The 24,038-nt window shown below is 38.9% G+C and overlaps 1 protein-coding gene across 3 annotated transcripts; it reads left to right on the forward strand.

The window, feature by feature from the left end:
• The first annotated feature begins 8,561 nt into the window (after positions 1-8,561).
• Positions 8,562-23,530, forward strand: VPS18 (VPS18 core subunit of CORVET and HOPS complexes). Of its 3 annotated transcripts, none has more exons than XM_081939458.1 (5): positions 8,562-8,889; positions 14,400-14,541; positions 16,947-17,038; positions 17,704-19,574; positions 21,585-23,530. In XM_081939458.1, the coding sequence occupies exons 1-5, from the start codon at positions 8,799-8,801 to the stop codon at positions 22,314-22,316; spliced, it is 2,928 nt and encodes a 975-aa protein (XP_081795584.1). In that variant the 5' UTR covers positions 8,562-8,798; the 3' UTR covers positions 22,317-23,530. The 3 variants fall into 3 exon arrangements, with proteins under 3 accessions (XP_081795584.1, XP_081795586.1, XP_081795585.1); XM_081939460.1 differs by having other exon boundaries at positions 8,562-8,818; XM_081939459.1 differs by lacking the exon at positions 8,562-8,889 and adding an exon at positions 8,954-9,133.
• Positions 23,531-24,038: the final 508 nt, after the last annotated feature.

Here is a 24,038-nt window from a genome sequence, read left to right on the forward strand (position 1 = left end):
CTTACCCTACTTTACTTCAGAATTTCCATGACACAGATGGGACAAAGGTCCTTCTCAGTAACGACAAATTTACAAAGAACTGGTTTTAATCCCCACCATGGTTAGGTATATGTTTTTATAATATATATCCTGAAATCTTTTCACAGTTCCATTCAGTCACAGTACAACTGAAGATACAGGATACTCTTCAGATTTTTCACAGCTCAAATTCTATAACCCTGGCCTAATTTTGGCAGGCACAGGCTTCATCTCACAACTATTTGCTTTATCCTCAAATTATTATTAGTCAAAATATTGGTTGTGCAAGGCATTTAAAAGAGGTATTTTGCAACATTTTGTCACAGAAATGAAGCTTTCCTTTCAAACTTCAGGCAAGTTTGCTTGGTTGTTTGTGAAGGCTGACAGATATATATGCACCATCCATATGTCCCTATGGAAAGACTAATGACATCCTACACACCTAATTTTTGCACAGGAACAATACTTACTTAAAATTTTGATAAGGTTATTGCATGCAAATATAACTTGGCACAGTGCCTCTGATTAGTACTGCTTTCCATCACAGATTTATTTGCATAAAGGCATCTCTAAGCCATGCAAGTCAGTAGAAACAAGTCTTGGCCCAAGCTGGGTCTTCCTGTTATATTGCAGATGTAGCAGATCAGAGTTTCAGGGAAAAGACATCATCCATGTGTCCAGCAAGTATGAAGTATTCACCCGTACTCATACCAATTATTTTATGATTTAAAATGATCACTAATTTATATGCATTTATATAGTGTAAGAGATTTGGGGAAGTGCCCATTCTTCTGTTAGAAGATCATGGGAGAAGGGCTGAAGTATGAGGCAGGAAGCAACAATTCTCAGGGCAGAGACAGAATTGTAAGGTTAATATGGAATAGATATTTCTGGTTCTCAAGGACAGGAAAAAAACACACTAAAAAATCTGTTGATTTGAAAGGATGAGAGGGAAATGCCTAGAATTTAATTCCTGGGGTGTGTTCTCTGTCTCTCACACACGTAATAAGCAGATCTTCTGCATATATATGACTTCCTTCTTGTCTGGAATAAAGCAACACCTATCTGTGGCAAGTCTATGAAGCTTCTCCTGCTACCAGATGCAAAACTGAGCTTTTGAAGAATCAGTGATTTTATTGCCATGCATGGTATGAAGATGGACAAGGGGCTGTTTAATTTAGCTACTATTATATTTTCTACTGTGCCTAATTTAGTTTTTCTCCACCTCCAGGTGTATTAAGTTGCAACACCCTCTGGCTATATTTTATCTGTGTTGGTTGAGAATTAATGTACATCCAAGAAAGAAATCCATTCCAAACCATGGTAATGTCAAAATTATAAAACATATATTGTGATGTCATGATGCAAGCTCAATTATTTTGTTACTTGAATTGCAATGTCACTCAAAACATATAAGGGGTGGGGTTTCCATCGTGGCTGCACATCCCTTATCCCCTTCTTGTGATGTCTATGTATCCGAGACAAGAGTAACTAGTGGGGACCCTGGAAACAGTCCAAGAATAAAATGCTGCCATTGACTCTGTGTGGAAGTCATCTATCCAATCCCAGTGGTAGTCCTCAGATAGCTACTGCCCTGTTTAGCAACTGTTTGAACTTACAGTAGCACTAAAAAAAAAGTTTTACAACCAGTTTGAGCACTTACAATGGTTGCAGCATTTCCATGGCCATGTGATTGCAATTTAGGTGTCTGGCAATCAATGCACTATTACAATGGTTGCAGTGTCCTGTAGCCATGTGATTACCATTTGCAAGTTTCACAGCTGGCCTCCAACAAGCATAGTCAATGGTAAAGATGGCAGAAGGTCACAAGTTGTGGTCATGTGATGCTGTCCTTCATCACCACATGTAATCACTTACTGTAAATGCTAGCAGCAGAATTGATGTGAGTTGGGTGTGCTTACACGTGACTGCATCACTTATTAATGGAGTTGCCAGTCGCAACTGTGGTTGTTAAATGAGGACTATCTTTTTGTAAGTATAACTCTGGTCTGCAAAGTGGGATTTCATTTCTCATCTGCCTCTACCACAGAATAATTCCCATATTTTTGCTTTCTGTAAAACAGTCAAACTCAAAATCCATGATATGCAAAGTATAGGAATTAAAGTAGATGACTGTTACTCCTATAGCCGTGATGGCGAACCTATGGCACATGTGCCGGAGGTGGCATGCAGAGCTATCTCTCCAGGCATGCCAGCCGTCGCTGATTGCTCTTCCAGGTTTTGGCGTGCACACACACATCGGCCAGCTGGTCTTCATGTGCGCATGCATGCCAGAAACTGGAAGACCAGGTGACCAGCGGGCATGCCGAAAACCAGAAGCTTAGCTTTCTGGTGCGCACATGTGCTCCAGGGAACCGCTCTTCCACTTTCCGTTGTTCCCGCGCATGCGATCCAGGGAACTGCTCTTCTGGTTTCTGGCGCTCCACTCCTTGCGCACTCCCGTTTCGGCACTCTGTGCTGAAAAGGTCCACCAACACTGTCCTATCGGCTTATGGTTCAGAATAAGGCAGAGAGGGGCAAATATGTTATTTTGAACTATACGGTTTACAAACAAGAAAAACCAGAGGAGCAGAAGTTGTTAGTCTTAAAGAACAGAGAAATTGCTCCACAGGTCAACATTTGCATTTATGTGACTGATAAAAGGTCAAGATTTATTGACCTATTGAGAAGAACGCCTGTGTCATCCTTTTCAAATTTTAAATGGCATCTTTGAGTAAAGAATGGTGACAGATTAAACCAGTGAACTGACCAATTTGTTGGATTTTCTGATTGCTGATAGCAGAATGGGAAATTGTGTAGACAAAGAGTCAAGGATGCAGGTCTCTGATAACTAAGGCTATTGCAAGAGTAACATGCTATTAAGAATTCCAAGGACTTCCCAGTATAAAATACAAGCCCACTTTATAGTAAATTTGGGTTTAATCTTTAGGTTTCCTGGTAACCTGCTGTTATGGTTTTAAGCCTCCCTCTCCCTGGGGAGAACTGTCCCTTGTTATGGTAATGGACTAGATTGGCTTTGGGCTATTTACCTTTAACCTTGCTAAAACTCACGGAGAGGCTCTACTGATTGTGTGACAGCCTTCACTCTCACAAAGAGTTGTAAAATCTGAACAGAATTCATTGGAGGAGGGTCACCAGACTGTGCCTTTGTTTGTCACTTTGAAAACCCACTGCTGGTGAATATGCCTCACTGCATGGCTCCAGGCAGTTTACAATGGAAAACAATAAAAAAAAGATAACATCCCATACAAAATTCACTGCAATAATCAACTATACTCAATATACCTTAATTGCTTAGTATTTCCTCAAAGAATTCAAAGAGCCAAGAATATGTTTGCTGTTAGTTGTGAAGTCATGTCTGACCCATCACGACCCCATGGACAATGTTCCTCCAGGCCTTCCTGTCCTCTACCATCCTCTGAAGTCCATTTAAGCTCATGCCTACTGCTTCAGTGACTCCATCCAGCCACCTCATTCTCTGTCATCCCCTTCTTCTTTTGCCCTCAATCTTTCCCAACATTTGGCTCTTCTCCAATTGGTCCTTCCTTCTCATTAGGTGGCCAAAGTATTTTAGTTTCATCTTCAGGATCTGGCCATCTAAAAAGCAGTCAGGGTTGATCTCCTCTAGGATTGACCGGTTTGATCGCCTTGCAGTCCAAGGGACTCACAGAAGTCTTCTCCAGCACCAGAGTTCAAAGGCCTCAATTCTTTGGCACTCAGCCTTTCTTATGGCCCAACCTTCACAGCCATGCATTGCAACTGGGAAAACCATAGCCTTCACTATATGCACATTTGTTGGCAGGGTGATGTCTCTGCTTTTTATTATGCTGTCTAGATTTGCATGAAATAAATTATTCTAGATTAAAAATAAGTTATTTCATGGGAATCAAACAATGCACCATTTAACCCACACCTAAATAACATTTTTTCTTAAGATGAAATTGTGGCTTTTGTGTCAAAATGCTTTAATTCAACACCAGAAATCTATACTATCTTTTTTCATGATTCTTGATGGCTCTTGATCACTGAATGCTCATCCCCTTCTACCCAATGCAGCTATTCTTGGAAGGAAGTCTGTTAGATAAAATCAAGAGTGTACCCAGAAAGAAGTTTGTGATGTTTGCAACTAGTCAAGGATTAAAAACTTTGCAGGGGTGGGTGTGGGTGGGGAATCAGGATCTCTGCAGAGGTAACTAGAGAGGCAGCCCAAGAAAGACAATCAGAACAGACCTGGTGAAACCAAGACAGAAAATTATTTCTGGAGATAAAAAATGTATCTCCCTTGTCAAGCCCATGTTTCATTATTTATTGACCGAGTCAACGAATGCTGATTCATTGTGCATATCTGACAGCCTTAGCACTGTGGGAAAGAAAAGCCAACTCCCTAATTTCAAAAGGAAGAAAAAAAATACACATCCCTTCTTCTTCCAGTCGTGGCCATTCTGAAAAAACTCAGATTATGCAGCAAAGAAGTATCGTGTTAATCAGTGATGTGAAATTTTGTAAGCTTACTGTGACACACTAAGAATTCTAACTGTAACAAAATAGATACTGTATTGCTGCGTTGCCAATAAGTTGACAGGTTCAGAATTATTTACCATTTCCAAAGCCCATTGTCCCTGAGAAATAAGCATCTTATCCCTTTCTTCTGTTGCAGAAATTAAACAGAATAGATCAAATAACTTATCTCTGTGGCAGACGTCAAACTAGAAAATATGAATACTGCTGCCTTGCAGTGAATATTGAATAGGTGTTCTATGATGTTCCATTTGTCAGAGTCTGGGGAAGTTGCTTCCTACTGATTTGCTACTCAATTTTTCTCCGACAACAAAATAGTAAAGTGTTCAGAATATACTAGCTGCCTTTTCATATGCCAGATTTGGTAAAAATGGGGTAGAAACTCTATCACTATCTTAGCAAGCGTGTGGAAGAGGCCATTGGGTGGAGCCACAGTATGATTTTTACACAGATAGAATGTGATAGAAATACATCGATCCTGTAGTATTAACACCCATTTTTTCAGGAATTCAACCTGGAGCTTTAAGGTTAAGCCTCTATATTTCTAAGATTAGTTACTGATTAAAAGACAGTGCTAAGATGAATTTTTTAACAAATTTAAGGAGATGGTAAATCTAACTTTTCTCAGGGCAGTTTTGTAGCCCAATCACATAAAGTAATTAATGCGAGCATAAGTTCATCGAATGAATTCAGGGAATCCAAACATTTCAGGATGGTCTATGATTTCCCTATGCAAGCATTTGGATAGATGGAGAAACATTTTTACAACTATAACATAGATGTGAAAGGCAATCACTGAGATCAACTACCTATTGTTTTATAAACCAGGGGAAAATTTACATATTTTTTTAAATATGTAAATTTTTATTTTATTTTATTGAACGGGAAAAAATTTATTTTTGTGATATAAAATACATGTCACAAATTTCCCAAGTATAGTACTAGAAATCCAAACATTTCTAATTATGTCACTAGGTCCCAAAATACAATGGTAGACTGTATCTCTATTATATATACGGTACATAGTAAAAAAGTAACAGAATATAGGATAAAATGGATTTAAGTATCGATCTAAAAAAAGAGAAAACCCTGTAGTAGAGATCCATGGTTTTTAAAATGTAACTATGCTAAGAAGTGAGGATGGCAGGAATTAAGTCCTCATTGAGGCAATACTGTATATTTATTAGTCTAATTAAATATTTAAAAATACTTGTACACTTTTAAGAGTTTCAAACACTCTTCTGGGTTTAAACCCATTTTGCATGAATAGTTTTCTGAAGTATTTTTAATCATCAATTAAGTTTGTAAAATATTGCCTTAATACCGGTATTGATTTTGGAACATTCGTGTTGCATATTTTAAATTTTACAGTTATACTCAATATTTCAAAATAATTTCAGATAATGTATTTTACCACCTTACTTCAAGTGCAGATAAGATTTTACTGCTGAAGCAGAAAGAAATCTGCACAACTAAGTGCTTTATTGTGTAATCATCAAACTTCACTCCAAAGAAATTAAGCAGCTTTTCTATTTTTTTCCTCCTACAACAAAAGTCATGAAATAGCACTATAATATTTTGTGGCTCCTTTTGACACAGTATTGTCTTTAGTCATTAGATTTTCTTATACTCTTTGTTGGTAAGAGTTGCCATCTAGAGGAGAACAATAGCAATGAAGAAGTAAACGGAATCATTAACATGACACCAACTACTACTAAATCTGGTTATATGTAGCAAGTTTAATAAGGCAACATATATTATTGTAGTAAAATCTGGAAATCTTTTATGGACTTTTTGTTTTTTTTAAAAAAAGAAATGATTTATGGATTTAATGATTGAAACACACCATGAATCTTTAATTATCTTTATGCCCAGAATGATTTCTTTAAAATTATTTGTTAGGTTCATTTACCACTTGTTTTGTCCAGAATAATTTATTTTTATACTGATGAAAAAAGCAAGCATTTGAATTTATTTCAGGAAAGGAAGCCCCCCCCCTTTTTTTTTTTTGCTTCCCTGTGGCACATAACACTGGCTTGCTGGTTTCCTTGTTTCATGCATCCTTTGGAAAAGCTGGACACAGATAGATTTTCAACTACTGATTTCCTCTGAGCTATTTTCACTTCATGGGAAAAATAAATGAGTACAGATAAGCTTTTTTTTAAAGAGATGTTCCTCTTTTTATTCAATGAATACAATTATGGCAGAAACTAAAATTAAAAAAAATTATCTACAACAGAACAAAAGGGAGAGAAGAAAAGGGCTTGTATTATTAATTCTCCTCTTTTGATATAATTATCCCATCAGCTTCCAGGCACTAGCACAAAACTTCAACTGTATCATTTGAGCTTTGGGAGATGATGTCCAACTGGGTATCATCAGCCAACTGATAAACTACAAGCAAAAGCAACAAATGTCCACAATAATTTCATGCAAACGTTAAAAAGTAGAAGGAACAATTTATTTAGGAAAGACTATTAATACTGAAGCAGTGTCCCTAATCCTCAACTCCTGCACAAAATCCAGAAGGATGCCATGGTCAGTGATATCAAAGGAAATGAGGACTAAGCAGGCTACACTCCTCCATCTACCTTCAGGCAACATGAACTACACAATTACCACCCTATGTCCAGGCCTGATCCCAACTGAAAAGGATCCAAGTAATGCTCTTTGTTTATGATGCTCTGAAGTTGCCTCCCAGCAACCTTCTCTTTTTAGGGAATGTTGGAGACTGGTTTGGATCAAGAAAGAGGGCACAACCTCTTTCAAGCCTGCAAGAAATAGTTCTCTGACTAGTTCCTGGATCCAGTTGACATTCTCCAATCTTCCCCACAAACCTCCTAGAGTCAAGACTTTGGCAAATCTGTCTGACTACCAGCAGAATATGTGTAAACAATCACAGATACCAGACTATAGATCTAGTGGTGTCTCCCTACTTTGAAGAGTTTGCCACCCTAAAGAAGGCTGTTGACTGGCAAACCATCTTGTATACTAAAGGAGGAAAAGTAGAGACACTTCACCTCCCTTATTATCATTACTCCCTTAATGCTCAAACCTGAGTTTGTACCCATGCTCTTCATTTCTTCTCATCGTCCACTGGTATTGCTTCCACTGCTTCATCTCCCAAAGACTGTCAGTAAACCAAAAAGCCAACTCTGATCAGCAAACAAAGGCATCTAAGGGAGCAACTATCCTAAGAACCAGGGGCTATGTAGGCAATTGATGGAGCTACACAGTAGGTTGCTGGGAAATTTCACAAGTGCCTGCTGAAATCTATTACATTTATAAGGTGTCCATAAACTGTCTGGGGTGGGCTATGGTAATAACCTATGAAGGTGATGGGTGGCAGCTCATCTTCCTTAGGCCAGGAATTAACTCAGAAAGAACTACCTTCTTTAGGGTCCACATGTTAACATTTTAGTACATACATTCATAGCCCAGTTTACCTTAATGCCCTCACACAAATTCCATTTAAACACTCACAAGCCAGATGTTTAAAAAGCCAAGTCCAAAATCCTGTTTAAGGCATAGCCATAGATCACAGCCTATATATCATACAGCTGGATTCATGCAGCACACTAAATACACCACAGAACATGGTCTGATGTACCCCAGCTGGTGTATATTCGAGTATGTGTGTATGACATGCACACACACACACACATCTTCAGATCACACTGGAGCGCTGAAAGAACAAAGCCAAGTAATGCTAGACCTTTTCCTTTTGCACTTCTACAAAATTTGTTCTCCTCCCCTGCTCCCCACCACAACCAAGGCGAGACATACGCGCACACACATACACACACGCCTCTTTATGGCTGGAGGAACTTATTGGGCTAGAAGAGGAAAAACGCTCCTCTGTTGTTCTGTGTACACACACACGCCTCTTTACTCTATGGTTGGAGGACCTTCCTGGGCTAGAAGAGGAAAAACGCTCCTCTGTTGTTCTATCCATCCTCTCCATATCGGGAGGAGGCAACGTCTCGCTGACCCTCGCTCTGCGTCCACAACGACGCTTTTCCCCGACCGAGCAGGGACGGCTCCACAGGGGGCCTCTCCGTTCTCACGCGAACACCTCTATGGTTAGAGTCCCACAGGAAACAGGAAGCGCCGCGGGCCCTTCAATGATGCGAATCGGCTGAGGCCCGGCGGGTGTCATCGGGAAGATCCGCTAGGCGGAGGGACAAAGTTGCGGTCGCCGTACCGAAGCCACCGCAGTAGCCGCCGCCACCGCCGCCGCCATGGCTACCATTCTGGACGAGTACGTGGCCTCGCTTTCCCACTCCACCTCCTCGCAGCAGAGTCGTGTGAACCTGGGCATCCCACACACGGGTAGGAGAGGAGAGAGGGGGAGGGCTCTGGCCGTGTTTATATCGCCTTTCCCCCCCCTCGCTGGTGGGCTTAACGGGCTTCTCGGCGAAATGGGCTCCGTGTTATCTTGGTGTGCAGCCGCGGTTGTCTCAGTCGAATTGTGTGCTATGTCGGGCCTTGCCTGACACGCCCACTCGCAGCGTTTCAGAAAGGGACGCATTTCACTAAAGAGCTAGACGCGCAATTCGTTTGACGCAATTTTAAGGTAAAATTTGCTCTCTTCCGCTATTTTTTTAAATTTATTTTTTTTAAAAAAACGTATCACGAAGCGGCATTTTTACACTTATATCTCTCGGAATTAGCTCTGTTGAGCTGCTGCTGAGCGTCGGGATCTGCTTCGAATTGCTCTGCAATTACGCAAAACTTGATGAAAGGTTTTACAAGATGCTGGCCTTAAATCAGCTGGTCCTGATATTCAATGAAATGAGTGGTATAATGAAATTTGGAGTATGGCAACGAATGATAAATTGACAACAGAAATTAAACTTTAAAGGGATTGTTAAAGTAAATAATTATAATGAAATATGGGGGGGATTTTATAAAATCAGTGTTGGTGGAAGGCAAAGGGAGTAAATCTATTCAAGAAAATATGTTTTGGAGGATATAAGGGCACAATTGGAATATATTGTATATCTAAGAAATATAAGGGGGGTCTCCAGGGGGTGGGGGGGTGCACTGTAATATGTTTTTTTTTCTTTTTTTTCTTTTTTCTTTCTTTCTTTTTGTATTTAGTTGTATATGTACTATTTGTATTATTTGTGTTTTTTTTTAAAAAAATCAGCTTGTCCTGATAAAAGCTGACTGCAGGCAGGCTTAATTGCATCCCCAAATAATTATCCACTCACTTTGATTAAAAATTTGGAAGATATTATCTAATATTTAGACTATTGTATACCATTGTTACTTTACTTGGAACCTAAAGACTCGTTAATGTATCTGCTCTGGCTTTAATGGATTCTATCCAACGATCTGGTGGTTTCCTGATACAGGGAAAGTCAGTTTGATGAACTATAAAACACAGTATTTAACCACTAAGTATTTAACCAGGAATTTAAGTAGAAATCACTTCTTTCTTTTATTTTTATTTATTTTTAAATTTTGTTTGCTGCCCATCTCTCCGCAAGGCTTATGCATTTATTTTCACAAAAACAACAAACTTATTAAAGCCCTTAAGTAAGAAATACATTTGCTTTCAATTCTGTTAGTGAAAAACTGATACCCAAACAAAAAAGACTGCAGCGTATAACTTGAACATTTCATGGGACCAAGAATTCAGTATCTTAGCTGCGTGGAGTTAATGGTGTTGCATATTCCAAATCACTAGCCAGTGAAAAACAGTGCCAAGTTAATGCAGAAATGTGACACGGAGGAAAAAAATTAATAAAACCTCAAGTAGGGTTGCTCAATAACTGTTTTGTTAATATGATTCATCTTGGCAGAAAAGATTATTTTTCTTTGGGATGTATTTGTTAAATTATTGTTCCTGTAGTTTAGACTTAATTAAGAATTGGAATTAATTTCTTTAAAAAAAATGTTATGGCTAAGCAATGATCAAGAAAAAAATTGCCACAGTTGTTTGGATTTGCATATTTTTAGCTGCCTATCTGCTGCCTTTAGGTGTGTACAATGGCATAATATATATATTATATTTCTTAAGTGCTTGCTTTCAGTGGGAGTGTCTTTGTTGCATCCATTCCATTTACTCTACTTTTGAAGAAGCTTGCCTTTGAAAAGCAATGAAGGGGTAAAGATTATGGTGTATGGCATATTGCTTTCTTAATTACAAACTTGAGCGAGAAAGAGAGAGAAACTTCAGAGAGGAAAAATTGCACATTTTTTTTGCAAAATGTACAAAATTATTATTTTTCAATTAATTTATTTTTAGATATTTAGTATATTGACATCATTATTTAGTTAAAGCTTTGGCATCAGCAACATTTGTTATAATTTGTATTCTTGATCTTCTGTTTTTTTTTCTTGTTAACTTAGGCTATATATAAACTCTCTCTACATATAGTTTAAATTCAAATCAGAAGTATATTTTTTGGACAGAAAATGAAGTGCCAGAAGACAGAGCTTCTTTTTGGTTGTGACTGGACTAAATGGTTGTGATGTTATTTTAGTGTCCCTGTAGCCTAGTGTTACTTTCTCCTGAGCAAACAGTTTAGGCCAGGAGTCACCAATCTTTCGGACTTCAGGGACCACTAAATTCATAATTTTAAATCCTGCGGACCACTAACATGATTTTTTTAAAAAGATAAATAGTATTTAATGCAATATAAAAATGCAAATAATTTTTCTGTGGACCAACAACATTTTCTCACGGACCACCAATCGGTGACCACTGGTTTAAGCAATGGGGGGGGGGGGGAATAGAATCTCAGCTTTGATCTTTAAATGTCCCAGACAAGTTTGGTACAACTCCTTCCTGTCCTCTCTTCTATTTCTCACTCTCAGATGAATTTCTCATCCTTTTCCTTCCTCAGCTTAGAACACTATACGTTTGCTTATTTTTTTAAGAAAAAAAATTATATCCTTGCCCATTACCATTTTCTCACAGTGGTCTGTAGTGCAGCATCTGAAGAATAACAGCTGGCACTAAAATGTAGTTGAAAGCACTCAAGGAGATTCTGAGGCAGATAGACAAGGCCACTGAATTCCATAGCCTGGCTCCCATTTTTGAAAAGGTTCATTCTGTTTCTCGGTCCTATTCAGGTCGTTTCAATAATAGAGGCTTCCCTTGCTTCCTGTAGTATGTGGAATAACAGTCCATCTGAAGCTGTTAGGTAGTTGTAAAGGAGAGTAAATAGAGATAGAGAATTTGCAACCATTCATTTAGTGACGATTTGAAGATACAACAGCACTGAAAGCATGACTTAGGACCATTTTTCACACTTAAAATCATTGCAGCATCTCCATGGCCACGTGATCAAAATTCAGATGCTTGGCAACTGCATGTTTTTATGATGGTTGCAGTGTCCCAAGGTCATGTAATTACCTTTTGCAAGGCGAAGTAAGTTGGGGAAGACAGATTCGCTTAAAAACCATGTTACTAACTTTAACTGCATCGATTCACTCAACAAATGTGGCAAGAAAGGTTGTATAACGGGACAAAACACATTTAACACATTTCTCGCCTGGACTACTGCAATGTTCTCTACATGGGGCTGCCTTGAAGAGCACCCGGAGGCTTCAGCTGGTCCAGAATGCGGCCGCGTGGGCTGTCATGGGGGTACCTAATGCTCCCATGTTACACCCCTTTTGGGCGGCCTGCACTGGTTGCCGGTTGTTTTCCAGGTGCGATTCAAGGTATTAATTATGACCTTTAAAGCACTCCATGGCTTAGGCCCAGGGTACCTGCGAGACCACCTACTGCCACCAGTAGCCTCTCACCGTCCAGTACGATACCACAGAGTGGGCCTCCTCAGGGTACCGTCGGCCAGACAGTGTCGGCTGGTGACCCCCAGGGGGAGAGCCTTCTCTGTGGGAGCGCCTTCCCTCTGGAATGAGCTGCCCCTGGAGCTTTGCATAATCCCTGACCTCCGGTCCTTCCGACACGCCCTAAAAAGTTGGCTTTTCCAGCAAGCCGGCCTGGCCTGTTAATTTTTAACTTATTTTAAATGTATTGTCTTTTAAATTTGGTTTGTTTTTTGGGATATGGATTTAATTTTTTTTAACTTTTGGGATGTATGTTTTTTAATGTTGTACGCCGCCCTGAGTCCTTTTGGAGAAGGGCGGCATATAAATCCAAATAAACAAACAAACAAAACAACAGTCTTGTCTAGCAATGGAAATTTTGGGCTCAATTGTGGTCATAAATCATGACACAAAAAAAGACCAAAAAACCATGACAATTGGGAAAAAAAGAAGAAATGGAGCCAACAATCTAAGGCTTATGATACTTTACAGCTACCCAGTTTGTTCCAATTCTTTAGTGTTACTTTCACCCCTTTAACCAAAGAAATATAATCAAGGGGAAGTTGAAACTGTTCTATTTAAGGCAGTGTGCCCTTCTTCATATTAAAGAGTTATTATTGAGGGCAGCCACTAGGTGGCTCTATGATATTCCAGGAGGACCAATCTTAGGGAACTTCTCAAAAAAGAAGCGGCATGAGGCCAATTGCTTTGACAAATGAAAACAGTTTGCAAATGCTGAAACGGGGGTTTATTTCTGGTAAAATGAAAAACAAATTTATAGTACGCATCTTTAATTGTAAAAAAAAAAAAAGACCGCTGTGGTTTTTCTTGTTCTTCTGAATAAATATTACCAGTAAAAATTTCCCAGGCTCACAATTCTGCATAAAAGTCCCTTTCCGTTCCCAGTGAAACGGCTATTATTTACCCACAAGAGGTTGTCCATTTCTTATTACTTACGCTGTGGTAACCTTGGGCACATCCTTTTAGCAGACATTATTTATAGGGTTTCCTGGTACTTTGTATATTTGTAAGAAACGTAAACCTAGAAAAGTGGGCATATGTAAAGCCATATGTGGTCTCAAAGCTCTGATGCTATCTATTTGTACTTGACCACACATTCTATTTTGATTCATAAGGATTATGTTATGTTCCACTTTGCTTGAATGCAGTGAATTTCTCTCTTGATCTTGAGAAGAGATATATTTGCTTTGGCAAAATTTTAGAAAAGACTAGACTTAAACCTACCTAAATTTCTCAAACTATAATACAGCTCTAGACCTACAACAGTTCATTTAGTGACTGTTCAAAGTTACAATGGAACTGAAAAAGTGACTTACGACCATTTTTCACACTTAGGACCGTTGCAGCATCCCCATGGTCACATGATCAAAATTCAGACTCATTTATGACAGTTGAAGTGTCTTGGGGTCATGTGATCACCTTTTGTGGCCTTCTAACAAGCAAAGTCAATAGGGAAAGCAGATTCACTTAACACCTGGATTACTAACTTAACAACTGCAGTGATTTAACTTAACAAATGTGGCAAGAAAGATTATAAAATGGCACAAAATTCACTTAACAAATGTCCCATTTAGCAACAGAAATGTTGTGCTTAATTGTGGTCGTAAGTCAAGGACTACCTGTATATGTTCCTTCTGCTTAATAAAATCTCCTCAGTGATACCCTGTACTAGGAAAGTGCAATATCAGCTTATGAGTTGTGTGCCATGAGGTGTCAAAAGTTATTGTAAGTGGCGCCAAGATCAACTTTTGGAGCTATCTAGAGTTGTTACCAGGTGGATGCCTTAACATTATATCTTAAGATTTAAGACATCTATTTTTCCTCACTCCACTCCCTATTATTCCAGAATTGAGGGGAAAATTGGATCAAAATCAATCAGATATGATAATAAAAGTAATAGCAACTAATTAGCATAAATGGAAGTTTTGTTTTCTAGGACTGGAATTAAGGAGGGAAAATCTTATAAAATCTTGGGTTGTATTGCAGTTTGATTTCATTTTTTAAGAACGATTGATTTCTTTCCTGCTTTTAAGGATATGTAAATGCTCGCCTAGAAAAAGAAACACCAATTTTTAACAAACAGAGAATTGATTTCACACCTCCCAAGAAGATTAATAATATGATTGTCTCATCTAACCAACTGTGTATGAGTCTTGGAAAAGACATAATATTTAGGTAAGTGCTACTTAGAGTTTCTTTGCATATTTAGAGACCATCTCTCAAAAGAAATTAGAACAAAATTGTCTGCTTTGTTAAAACATAAAAAAATGAAAACATTAAAAGGGTGGGGAAATCAAAGTTTGAATCGGATTGTGTTAATTGCAAGATGAGAGCCAGTTGCATCTTTGCATAATATTTGTTTTGTAAGAATATCCTTTCTCTGATTATCACATCATGAATACGATATATTTAAGAAGAGCCTTTCTTGCAAATCTTAAAAATAGGACAGGCTGATATAGCTAGAGAAGCATTCTTTCAGATTTTGAATGTAAAGGACTTCAAAATTAGCCATGGAGGCTTTGAATTCGTTTGGAAAAAAGTTGAAAACCAATGCAGAGGCTGTGCCATCAGTCTTAATATGATTCCATTTCGCTGCACCCATTGACATTATAGCAAATCCATTTTGATGCCCTCCCTCCCCCCTCCTTCCCAGTGTTGACTCTTGGTGATTGGAGAAGTCCCTGCAGTTTTGTGCATAGTCAGCCATAATACACTAGTTTATTTGAGCTCATTTGGAAGATTATCAAAAGTCTCTCTGCAGCATTAATGACGAGTGCTGTACATTCAGGTATATCTCCTGAGTTTCATGCTTAAATAGAAATATATGCTGACCCAGGACAGTGCTTTATGCATCTCTGCCTTCTCCTTCAGACTATGTGTATGTTAAAATGGCTGATATTTTTGTTCATTTCTTGTACTTTGCTGTTGCAAAATGAAGCTTGCATCCCACCCACACTTGAAAAAAAATACTGTATTCTGGAAGTTAAACTCTTAGAATCTATAGCTGATATTTTCAGCAAAAAAAAGAACAAATCAACTTGTACCCAGATAACGATGGATATATCATCTCTGCCTCAGCCCCTGAATAGCTTCTGTCAGACAGAGTAGATTATACTGGGCTAGATTTGAAAAAAATAACCTAACATTAAAGTAATTTCAAATGTGAAAGACAAGAAGAAGTGTTTTCCTAGTTTATGGAAATGTTGAGATTGTCAGTTTTGATGACTGATTTCTGAGTTCGTGTTTTGAATAAATTTGGTTTTTTATATCTTGTATTTTATTATTTTACATTTAGACTTGTACAACAGACTAAATTAGGCTAAAAAGAAAATGGATAGATTGTCATTCTCTGCCTCTTGGGGAATTCTGTAATTTTCTTGCTTACTGTGTAAACCAGACAGTCACATTTGACCATGACATTACTTATTTGAGCATAGCATGTTATGCAAATACAGCAGTTGTGTTAATCTGTGTTTAAGGTTAAGCTTATTGCTGGAAAGAAAAATTGGCCACTGGTTACCCATAGTGAAAATAATATTAAATGGCCCATTAACTGCATGTACAAAAGTAAATACATATTTTTTATAATAATTTGCCCTCAGATCATACTTTAATAGTCATCAAAATTACAGAAATTATACTGGGAAAGTGGATCCAATCACTCCTCCCTGGGGAAAGCATTTCCTAGCAGGGAGCTACATGAGTACCAGATGGTGAACTTCTGGTAATGGGGGCACTTTCCAAAGGGCCTCACCGGCTCATTCAGATAACTAGGAAGATTCATAGCAAGACCTATCCCTCAGACAGCCAGGTTCTGTGTGGTTTATTATTGCTATTAATAGCATTTGTGCCTCAATAAAATCATAGACCCTTGCAGTGACGTGCGGTGAGGTTTATGGCTGGTGAGGCTGGTGATGTCATCAGGAAGGTGGGGAATTCTTAACAAGGCGCCGGCCACGACTCCGTTTCCAGGGTCCTTTCGCGACCGAGCTGGCAGGGAAACGGTAGCTGACGGTCCAAAAAGTCTGTCGCACTTTCTGCTTTCGCGAGCAACTTCCCATAAACCTGCCGTTGCTCAGTGCGAGGAAGGGAGCCACTCGTGCATGCGCATTCGCCCTGGAACATGAGCTCCGGCGTCAGAACCCGACAGAAGGTGGGGAATGGAACCATGTGTGCAGGAGGGAGGCTGAGGCTAGAGGAGCCTCCTGCACCTCTCTCTGTCCTGCACACGTGGTCCCATTCCCCGCCTTCCTGAGTCAACATGAAGGGGACCGCGGCTCGCACAGTCCCATTCCCCGAGGCTCCTCAGCGCCTTTTCCCTTTTCCATTTTTTTTCATGATGAGAGCGGTGAGGCTCTGCCTCCCCTGCCTCCCCTGACCGCACGTCCCTGGACCCTTGATTGTGGCACTTCTTAGTCTCATGATCTTTGTTGAAATGAATGTAGATTTACAAAAAGCAAAATCTATTTTGAATTTTTTTTTTTTTGCATGAAACTGTCTTCATAAACTGTTTTACGACAGTGTTTCTACCTCTTTTCTTCCAATCTTTCAAGAGTTTGCTTTCTTCCCTTTTTACGTAGACTTGACGTAGCCAAGGCTGATGAGCCCAATCAGGTTGAACTCGGACGAAAAGATGAAGCCATCGTTTATAAGCTTTTCTTGGACCACACAGGTAAGAGGATAATAGGGATTGCAGAAGAGGCTATTTGATATTTTTGGTAAATAGTATAAATATTGTGTTCTGACTGTGTTTTATCTCAGTATATTTTCTCTCAGAAAATCTACTGTTTTGCTTTCCTTATGGCTTTTTATAGATATCAAGCTATTGAAAACTGGATGCTAACTAGTATAGATGAGCCTTTAAAACTATCCAACGGGACTCTGAAAAATGTAATCCTGAGTATTTTTGAATATTTGGGGGCTGTGAAATCTAAATTCATAGCCTTCCTCAAATATCTCAGGGGTTGCTACAAAGAAGAGGGAGTCAAACTATTTTCCAAGGCACCTGAGGGTAGAACAAGAAGCAATGGGTGGAAACTAATCAAGGAGAGAAGCAACTTAGAACTGAGGAGAAACTTCCTGACAGTTAGAACAATTAATCAGTGGAACAGCTTGCCTCCAGAAGTTGTGAATGCCCCAACATTGGAAGTCTTTAAGAAGATGTTGGATAGCCATCTGTCTGAAACGGTATAGGGTTTCCTGCCTAGGCAGGGGGTTGGACTAGAAGACCTCCAAGGTCCCTTCCAACTCTACTATTGTATTGTATTGTATCCAAGCTTCATGTTTAGTCCTTCCTGTAATTATAAATTAATTCCTTTTTATCCTGTTTCTCTACAGGTTCCCATCTTATCATTGCGCTGAGTAGCAGTGAGTGTCTGTACTTGAACAGAAGCACTCAAAAGATACGGCTTCTTTCCCGGTGGAAAGGTCATTTGATTGAAAGCGTGGGTTGGAACAAAATTTTTGGTACAGAGATAAACACTGGACCCATTTTGGTTGGAACATCACAAGGCCAAATATATGAGACTGAGATTTCTGTCACTGAAGGGAGTCTCTTTAGTACTAATCCTGATCAATATTTCCGCCTGATTTATACTTTGGAGGAGGAAGCTGGTCCTGCCCCAGTCTGTTGCATTGAAATAGAACGAGGAGTTGATGGAAAATGGTTTATCATTGCCACCACTCATAAGAGGCTTTTCCAGTTTGTTGGCAAGATTCCGGAAGGGTCAGAGCCTCAAGCCTTTGGCACCATATTTAGCATGCCTGAAGATCATTTGCCTGGATTTCGAGAGTTTCCGGCTAGTCTTGGCTACAGTGAAATTGCATTCTACACTCCCAAGCTTCGTTCTTCACCCAGTGCTTTTGCTTGGATGATGGGTAATGGGGTTTTGTATGGTTCTCTGGATTATGGACGTCCTGATTCTGTTCTGAGTGATGAGCAAGTGTGGGAATATCCTTCTGATGTAGACACACTAGCCAATAAGCCCATCTCCATAGTACTCACCCAGTTTCATTTTCTGCTGCTTTTTCCTGATAGAGTGAAGGCTGTATGCACTTTGAATGGGCAAGTTGTCTTCCAGGATGTATTCTTAGAAAAGTTTGGCTCACTAAAGCGTATGATCAAAGACCCTGCATTTGGACAAATCTGGATTCACACCGAGAAAGTTGTGTTTCGGTATAACGTTCAGCGAGAATCCCGTGATGTGTGGAAGATGTACATGAATATCAACAAATTTGATTTGGCTAAAGAGTACTGTAAAGACCGCCCCGACTGCCTAGATATTGTGCTGGCAAAAGAAGCAGAATACTGTTTCCAAAACAAGAGATATCTGGATAGTGCTAAGTGTTATGCACTGACCCAAAATTACTTTGAGGAGATTGCTCTTAAGTTTATTGAAGCTAAACAGGAAGAGGCACTGATGGAATTTCTGATAAAGAAACTGGCTGGCTTGAAGCAGTCTGAAACAACACAAATAACTCTGCTGACCACTTGGTTAACTGAACTATATTTAAATCGCTTGGGGGTGCTGGAAGGGGATGGGTCAAAGGAAGACCTCTATGAAAAGACCAAGGAGAAGTTCCGGAGTTTCTTGAGTAGCCCCAAAATCAAAGACTCCCTCCGCAACAATCGATCTACTATACATGAGCTGTTGGCAAGTCATGGGGACACAGAACACATGGTATACTTTGCTGTCATAATGAATGATTATGAGCGAGTGATAGCCCATTACTGTCAACATGAAAATTATGCCGAAGCATTAAATGTCCTATCCAGAATCAAGAACGAGGAACTCTTTTACAAGTTTTCTCCAATTTTGATCCAGCATATGCCCAAGAAAGTAGTAGATGCTTGGATTGAAATGGGCAAGGACTTGGATGCCAAGAGGCTAATTCCTGCTCTTGTCACCTATAGTCAGAGTGGGAGTACCCAGCAGATCAATGAAGCCATTCGATACATGGAATTCTGTGTGAATGAGCTAGAAGAAACTCAGGAGGCCATTCACAATTATTTGTTGTCACTCTATGCTTTGTGTCGGCCTGACTCACTACTGTCCTATTTGGAACATGCTGGAACCTTCGCTGACAGTATCCATTATGACCTGAAGTACGCACTTAGGCTTTGTGCAGAACATAGCCACCACCGGGCTTGTGTTCATGTTTATAAAGTTATGGAGATGTATGAAGAAGCTGTTGATCTAGCTTTACAGGTAAATATGCTTCTGTATAAATAACAGGTTGCCTTAATTTTTCTCCTTGAAATTTCAGGATCTCTTAAATAATCATCTAAAAAGCTGAAACGGCAGGCAGGATCAAATGTTGACAAGAATGAATTAGGAAAGATAATTTTCATATTAAGAGAATCTGTTCTAAAGTAAACACTATTAGAACAGATTCTCTTAATATGAAAATTATATTGCTGTCTTAGATGAAGACTTGTTTACAGATAGTTGTCGACTGACAACCACAGTTTAGCCCCGAATTCTGATAGTAAGTCATTGCAGTGAAGTCATGTCATCAAAAGATTGGACTTGATTTTATGACTTTTACAATAGTCATTAAGCAAATCATGTCATACAGTGGATATAGAAAGTCTACACACCCCTTTTAAAATATCAGTTTTTTGAGATGTAAAAAAATTAGATCAGGATAAACCAACTTCAGAATATTTTCCTCTTTTAATATAAGCTGTATAATTCAATTGAAAACCTGAAAACCTTTAGGGGAAAATTTAAAAATTCATAAATATGCACTCCCATTAATACTTTGTTGAAGCACCTTTGATTTTATGACAGCATTTAGTCTTCTAAGATAGGAGCCTATCAGCATGGCAGTATCTTGCCTTGGAAACCTTCCTTGCAGATTTTCAATTTGATTCTGGTCTCTGGCTTGGCCATTCCAAAACTTTGATCTTCTGGTGAAGCATTTTTGTTGATTTGGAGGTGTGCTTTATTGTCATGTTGAAAGGTAAAATTCCTCTTCATGATCAGCCTTTTAACAGAGGTTTTGTGCCAAAATTGACTGCTATTTGGAACAGTCCATAATTCCCTTCACCTCAACTAAAGCCCCATTTCCATCTGAAGAAAAGCAGCCACAAAGCATAATGCTGCCATCACCATGTTTCACTTTGGTGGATATGGTGTACTTTTGGTGATGTGCAGTGTTGTTTTCCGCCAAACATACTTTTTGGAAATATGGCCAACCAGTTTATCCTTGGTCTCATCAGACCATAACATATTTTTCCCACACGCTTTTGACACACATGTAGGATTTTGCAAAATGTAGCTGGGCTTGGATATTAATTGATGGCAGGAGTGTATTGACTTCTATCTACCATCAGCTTGAATGTGATTGGTTAATTCTGAACATAGACATATCCCTTCTTATAAGAGGTGTGCATATTTGTGCAATCATATGATTGTATATTTTTTAATTATTTTCCCCTAAAAGATTTCAGTTTGTTTTTCAATTGAATTATAGAGTTTGTAAGCAATATTAAAGGTAGAAAAAATTCTGAAGTGATTTATCTTGATCTGATTTTTTTACACCTCAAAAAATTGGTATTTTAATAGGGGAGTGTAGACTTTCTATATCCACTGTAAATCTGAATCTAGCTCATCCAATGGCAGAAAACGGCAAAAACATCACCAAATGTGATCACATGACCACAGGATGATGCAATCGTAAACACCAATTTGTTGCCAACTACCCAAAATGTGAACATGTGACTGTGGAAGTAGTGGGACAGTTGTAAGTTTGAGGATGGGTCATAAATAACCTTTCTGAGGTTGCAGTAGCTTCAGATAGTCATTAAACAACTGTTTGTAAATCAAGGACCTGTAGCCAACTTCATCTCCACCACAACTAACATTGTTCATGGGAAACTCATAAACAGAGATTGAAGGCACAGTTCAGGTTAGGAATTCCTCAACAAAAAGGGATAGGCTGGATTAAGGGGGAAAATGTTATTCTCCCACAATTTTAGGTTTGTTGCATCTTAGAATGTCATCTCTAAAATGATCTGCCACTACTAAAACAGTATCCAGTATTGGCTGAAGAGAATGACATACAGTATATCTACAAATATCTCTTCTTGTATCCTTGTGTTGTTGCTTTCAACATTATCTCCCTCACACTTTTTCAACTGTGTTTTTTATGATAGGAGATAGAAGGATAACTGTTTGCTCCCCCCCCCTTTCTATTTTTCCCCCCTCTTTAAGGTGGATGTAGATATGGCAAAATCCTGTGCAGACCTTCCTGAAGAGGATGAGGAGTTGAGAAAAAAACTGTGGCTGAAGATTGCTCGTCATGTTGTACAAGAAGAGAAGGATGTTAAGAAGGCCATGGCTTGTCTTTCTAGTTGCAATCTGCTGAAGATTGAAGATGTGTTGCCTTTCTTCCCAGACTTTGTCACCATCGATCACTTCAAGGAAGCTATCTGCAACTCTCTAGAGGCCTATAACAAGCACATAGAGGAGCTGAAGACAGAGATGGAGGAAGCCACTCAAAGTGCTGAAAGGATCAGGGATGACATTCAGGAGATGAGAAATAAATATGGCTCTGTTGAACCACAAGAAAAGTGTGCAGCGTGTGATTTTCCACTTCTAAACCGTCCTTTTTACCTTTTTCTTTGTGGCCACATGTTTCACTATGATTGCCTTCTGCAGGCAGTTTACCCAAACTTGCCTGCCTATAAGCAAGCTAAACTGGAAGACCTTCAAAAGAAGATGCTGGCTGCGAGCCAGCCTTCCAAATCCCATCACCGCCAGAAGGATACAGCAGATACTCTTGGTCAAGGAAAAGGTCAGCCAAGTCGAGAACAAACAAAAGCTGACATAGATGATATTGTGGCCGCTGAATGTGTGTATTGTGGTGACATCATGATCCGATCCATTGATAAGCCTTTCATTGATCCAGAGAGATATCACGAAGAGATGCAGAGCTGGTTGTAGGATATGAGACTGAAGTTGCCTGTGAAGCATGAAACGTGCCCGATATTCTCCCAATATTCTAAAATAGGTTTGAAAAAGCACTGTATCCTGCTCTTTGTAAATGGATTGTGAAGAATAGATGGTCAGTGACAATGATTGTTTTACTAAACTATTTGTCTAATATAAATTTAGAGATATTCGTACCTTAAATACCGTATGGATTTTTGTGTTGAGAAACCTAATTAAAATAATAGCATATATTATATCTGCACTATACCCATAATTCTATGAATAATTAGAGGTGAGGATGCCCAGCTGCATAAGCTTACCCTGTTTTCATGCAAAGAGCTCCCTCGGATCTTATTAATAGATACACAAGGTCACGTCCAAATGTAATTCATCTGTCAGGGGAAGGGACCTTATTGGTAAATAGGAGCATTGGAGAATAATAGAAATGAGGAAGATAGCGCTTTAATGTCCAAAGGGAAGCTTACTCATATGACATTAGATAAAATTAATAAATGATAGAAATTATGTACAAGGTCCCATTTCTAAGAACATCCCAATTGTACATTGATATGGCAAGGAAGCTTCCCAACATGTAATTTTCAGTCAAAGCACGCACAAATGCTATATTTTGATTATTGTCCATTAAATTATCTTGTACTTTTTATGGGTTTCCTTGAAGGTTTCCTAGGGTAGGTGCAAACACTTGTTTGTGTAACCTGCTGGCATTATGATTGAAAGCATTCCGTGTTTTCACTTGATATTTTCTATTGCATTGACATTATTCTGATTGTTACTTCCATCTGCATATTTATTTGAATTTGTGGCATTTAGACAAACAAAAATTAGAATCCTGCATGCCATGAGCTGTAAACTTTGCAAATGATTCAGATAATTTATTATTAAACCGGAACATTTAGTTAGAAGAGTGGCTGACTGTAGGTTTGAAGCTAAAAGTTGATTCCCCTCTCTTTTAAGGAGTGTGATGTATGGTGTACAAGAGATTTAGGTAACAGGGAATGCAAGATAAAGAGCAGTTAAGAGGGACTTTGTATCTGAAAACCACATTTTCTGTGGGCACTGGTTTCAAATTACCGTGAATAACAAGTCACATTATATTTGTATCAAAATATTTGTCTGCTAAACCACCTTTAATGGCTATGAATTTGTAATTAATTATGCTTTTTGTGCTTAGTTGCCTATTAAAGAGTCCTGAAATTATTGTCTAATGACTTTCTATTGTGTACTTTGTCCTTGTTTTCCCATTTCTGCTGTGAGATTGCTAACAGAGTCTAATACTGTAAATTGTGTGAATTCATGGTGTTAATGTGTCAACCACCGATGGTGAAAACTACCACATAGCATGATGTATGAACAAACATGTTCTTATATAGCTCACAGTCCAGCTAAGACTACCTCACCTTTTTTGCCTGAATATCTGGTTTCCACAGAGAAGTTGTTTTCTGGTAAGGCATAAACTGAAAGTTCGTACTCCTACAGTTCTCACTGATATGTAGGCTTATAAGATAAAAATTCTGTCTCTCTTTAAAATTGCTGTGTCAGAGGATAAAATATGAGTGGCAGTGGCTACACTGTATTATTTGCAGATGAATCACTGAAGAAATGACTTATTGCTGCAATGTTAGTGTAGAATACTAGAATATAAGCTAGCTTCTTGTTGGTGCTATGTGATCCCGTCTGATAAAACAATTTCTGCCCAATGTTTTACCGTGAGTT

This window comes from Natrix helvetica (assembly GCF_964273705.1).
Source record: "Natrix helvetica genome assembly, chromosome: 1".
Taxonomy (NCBI): domain Eukaryota; kingdom Metazoa; phylum Chordata; class Lepidosauria; order Squamata; family Natricidae; genus Natrix; species Natrix helvetica.

Excerpts from the sequence above, each read along its gene's own strand:
- VPS18 (XM_081939458.1), top strand. The coding sequence starts at position 8,799 with ATGGCTACCATTCTGGACGAGTACGTGGCCTCGCTTTCCCACTCCACC. Across the intron at positions 14,542-16,946 it reads GGAAAAGACATAATATTTAG|ACTTGACGTAGCCAAGGCTG; the intron begins GTAAGTGCTACT and ends CTTTTTACGTAG. Across the intron at positions 19,575-21,584 it reads CTGTTGATCTAGCTTTACAG|GTGGATGTAGATATGGCAAA; the intron begins GTAAATATGCTT and ends CCCCTCTTTAAG.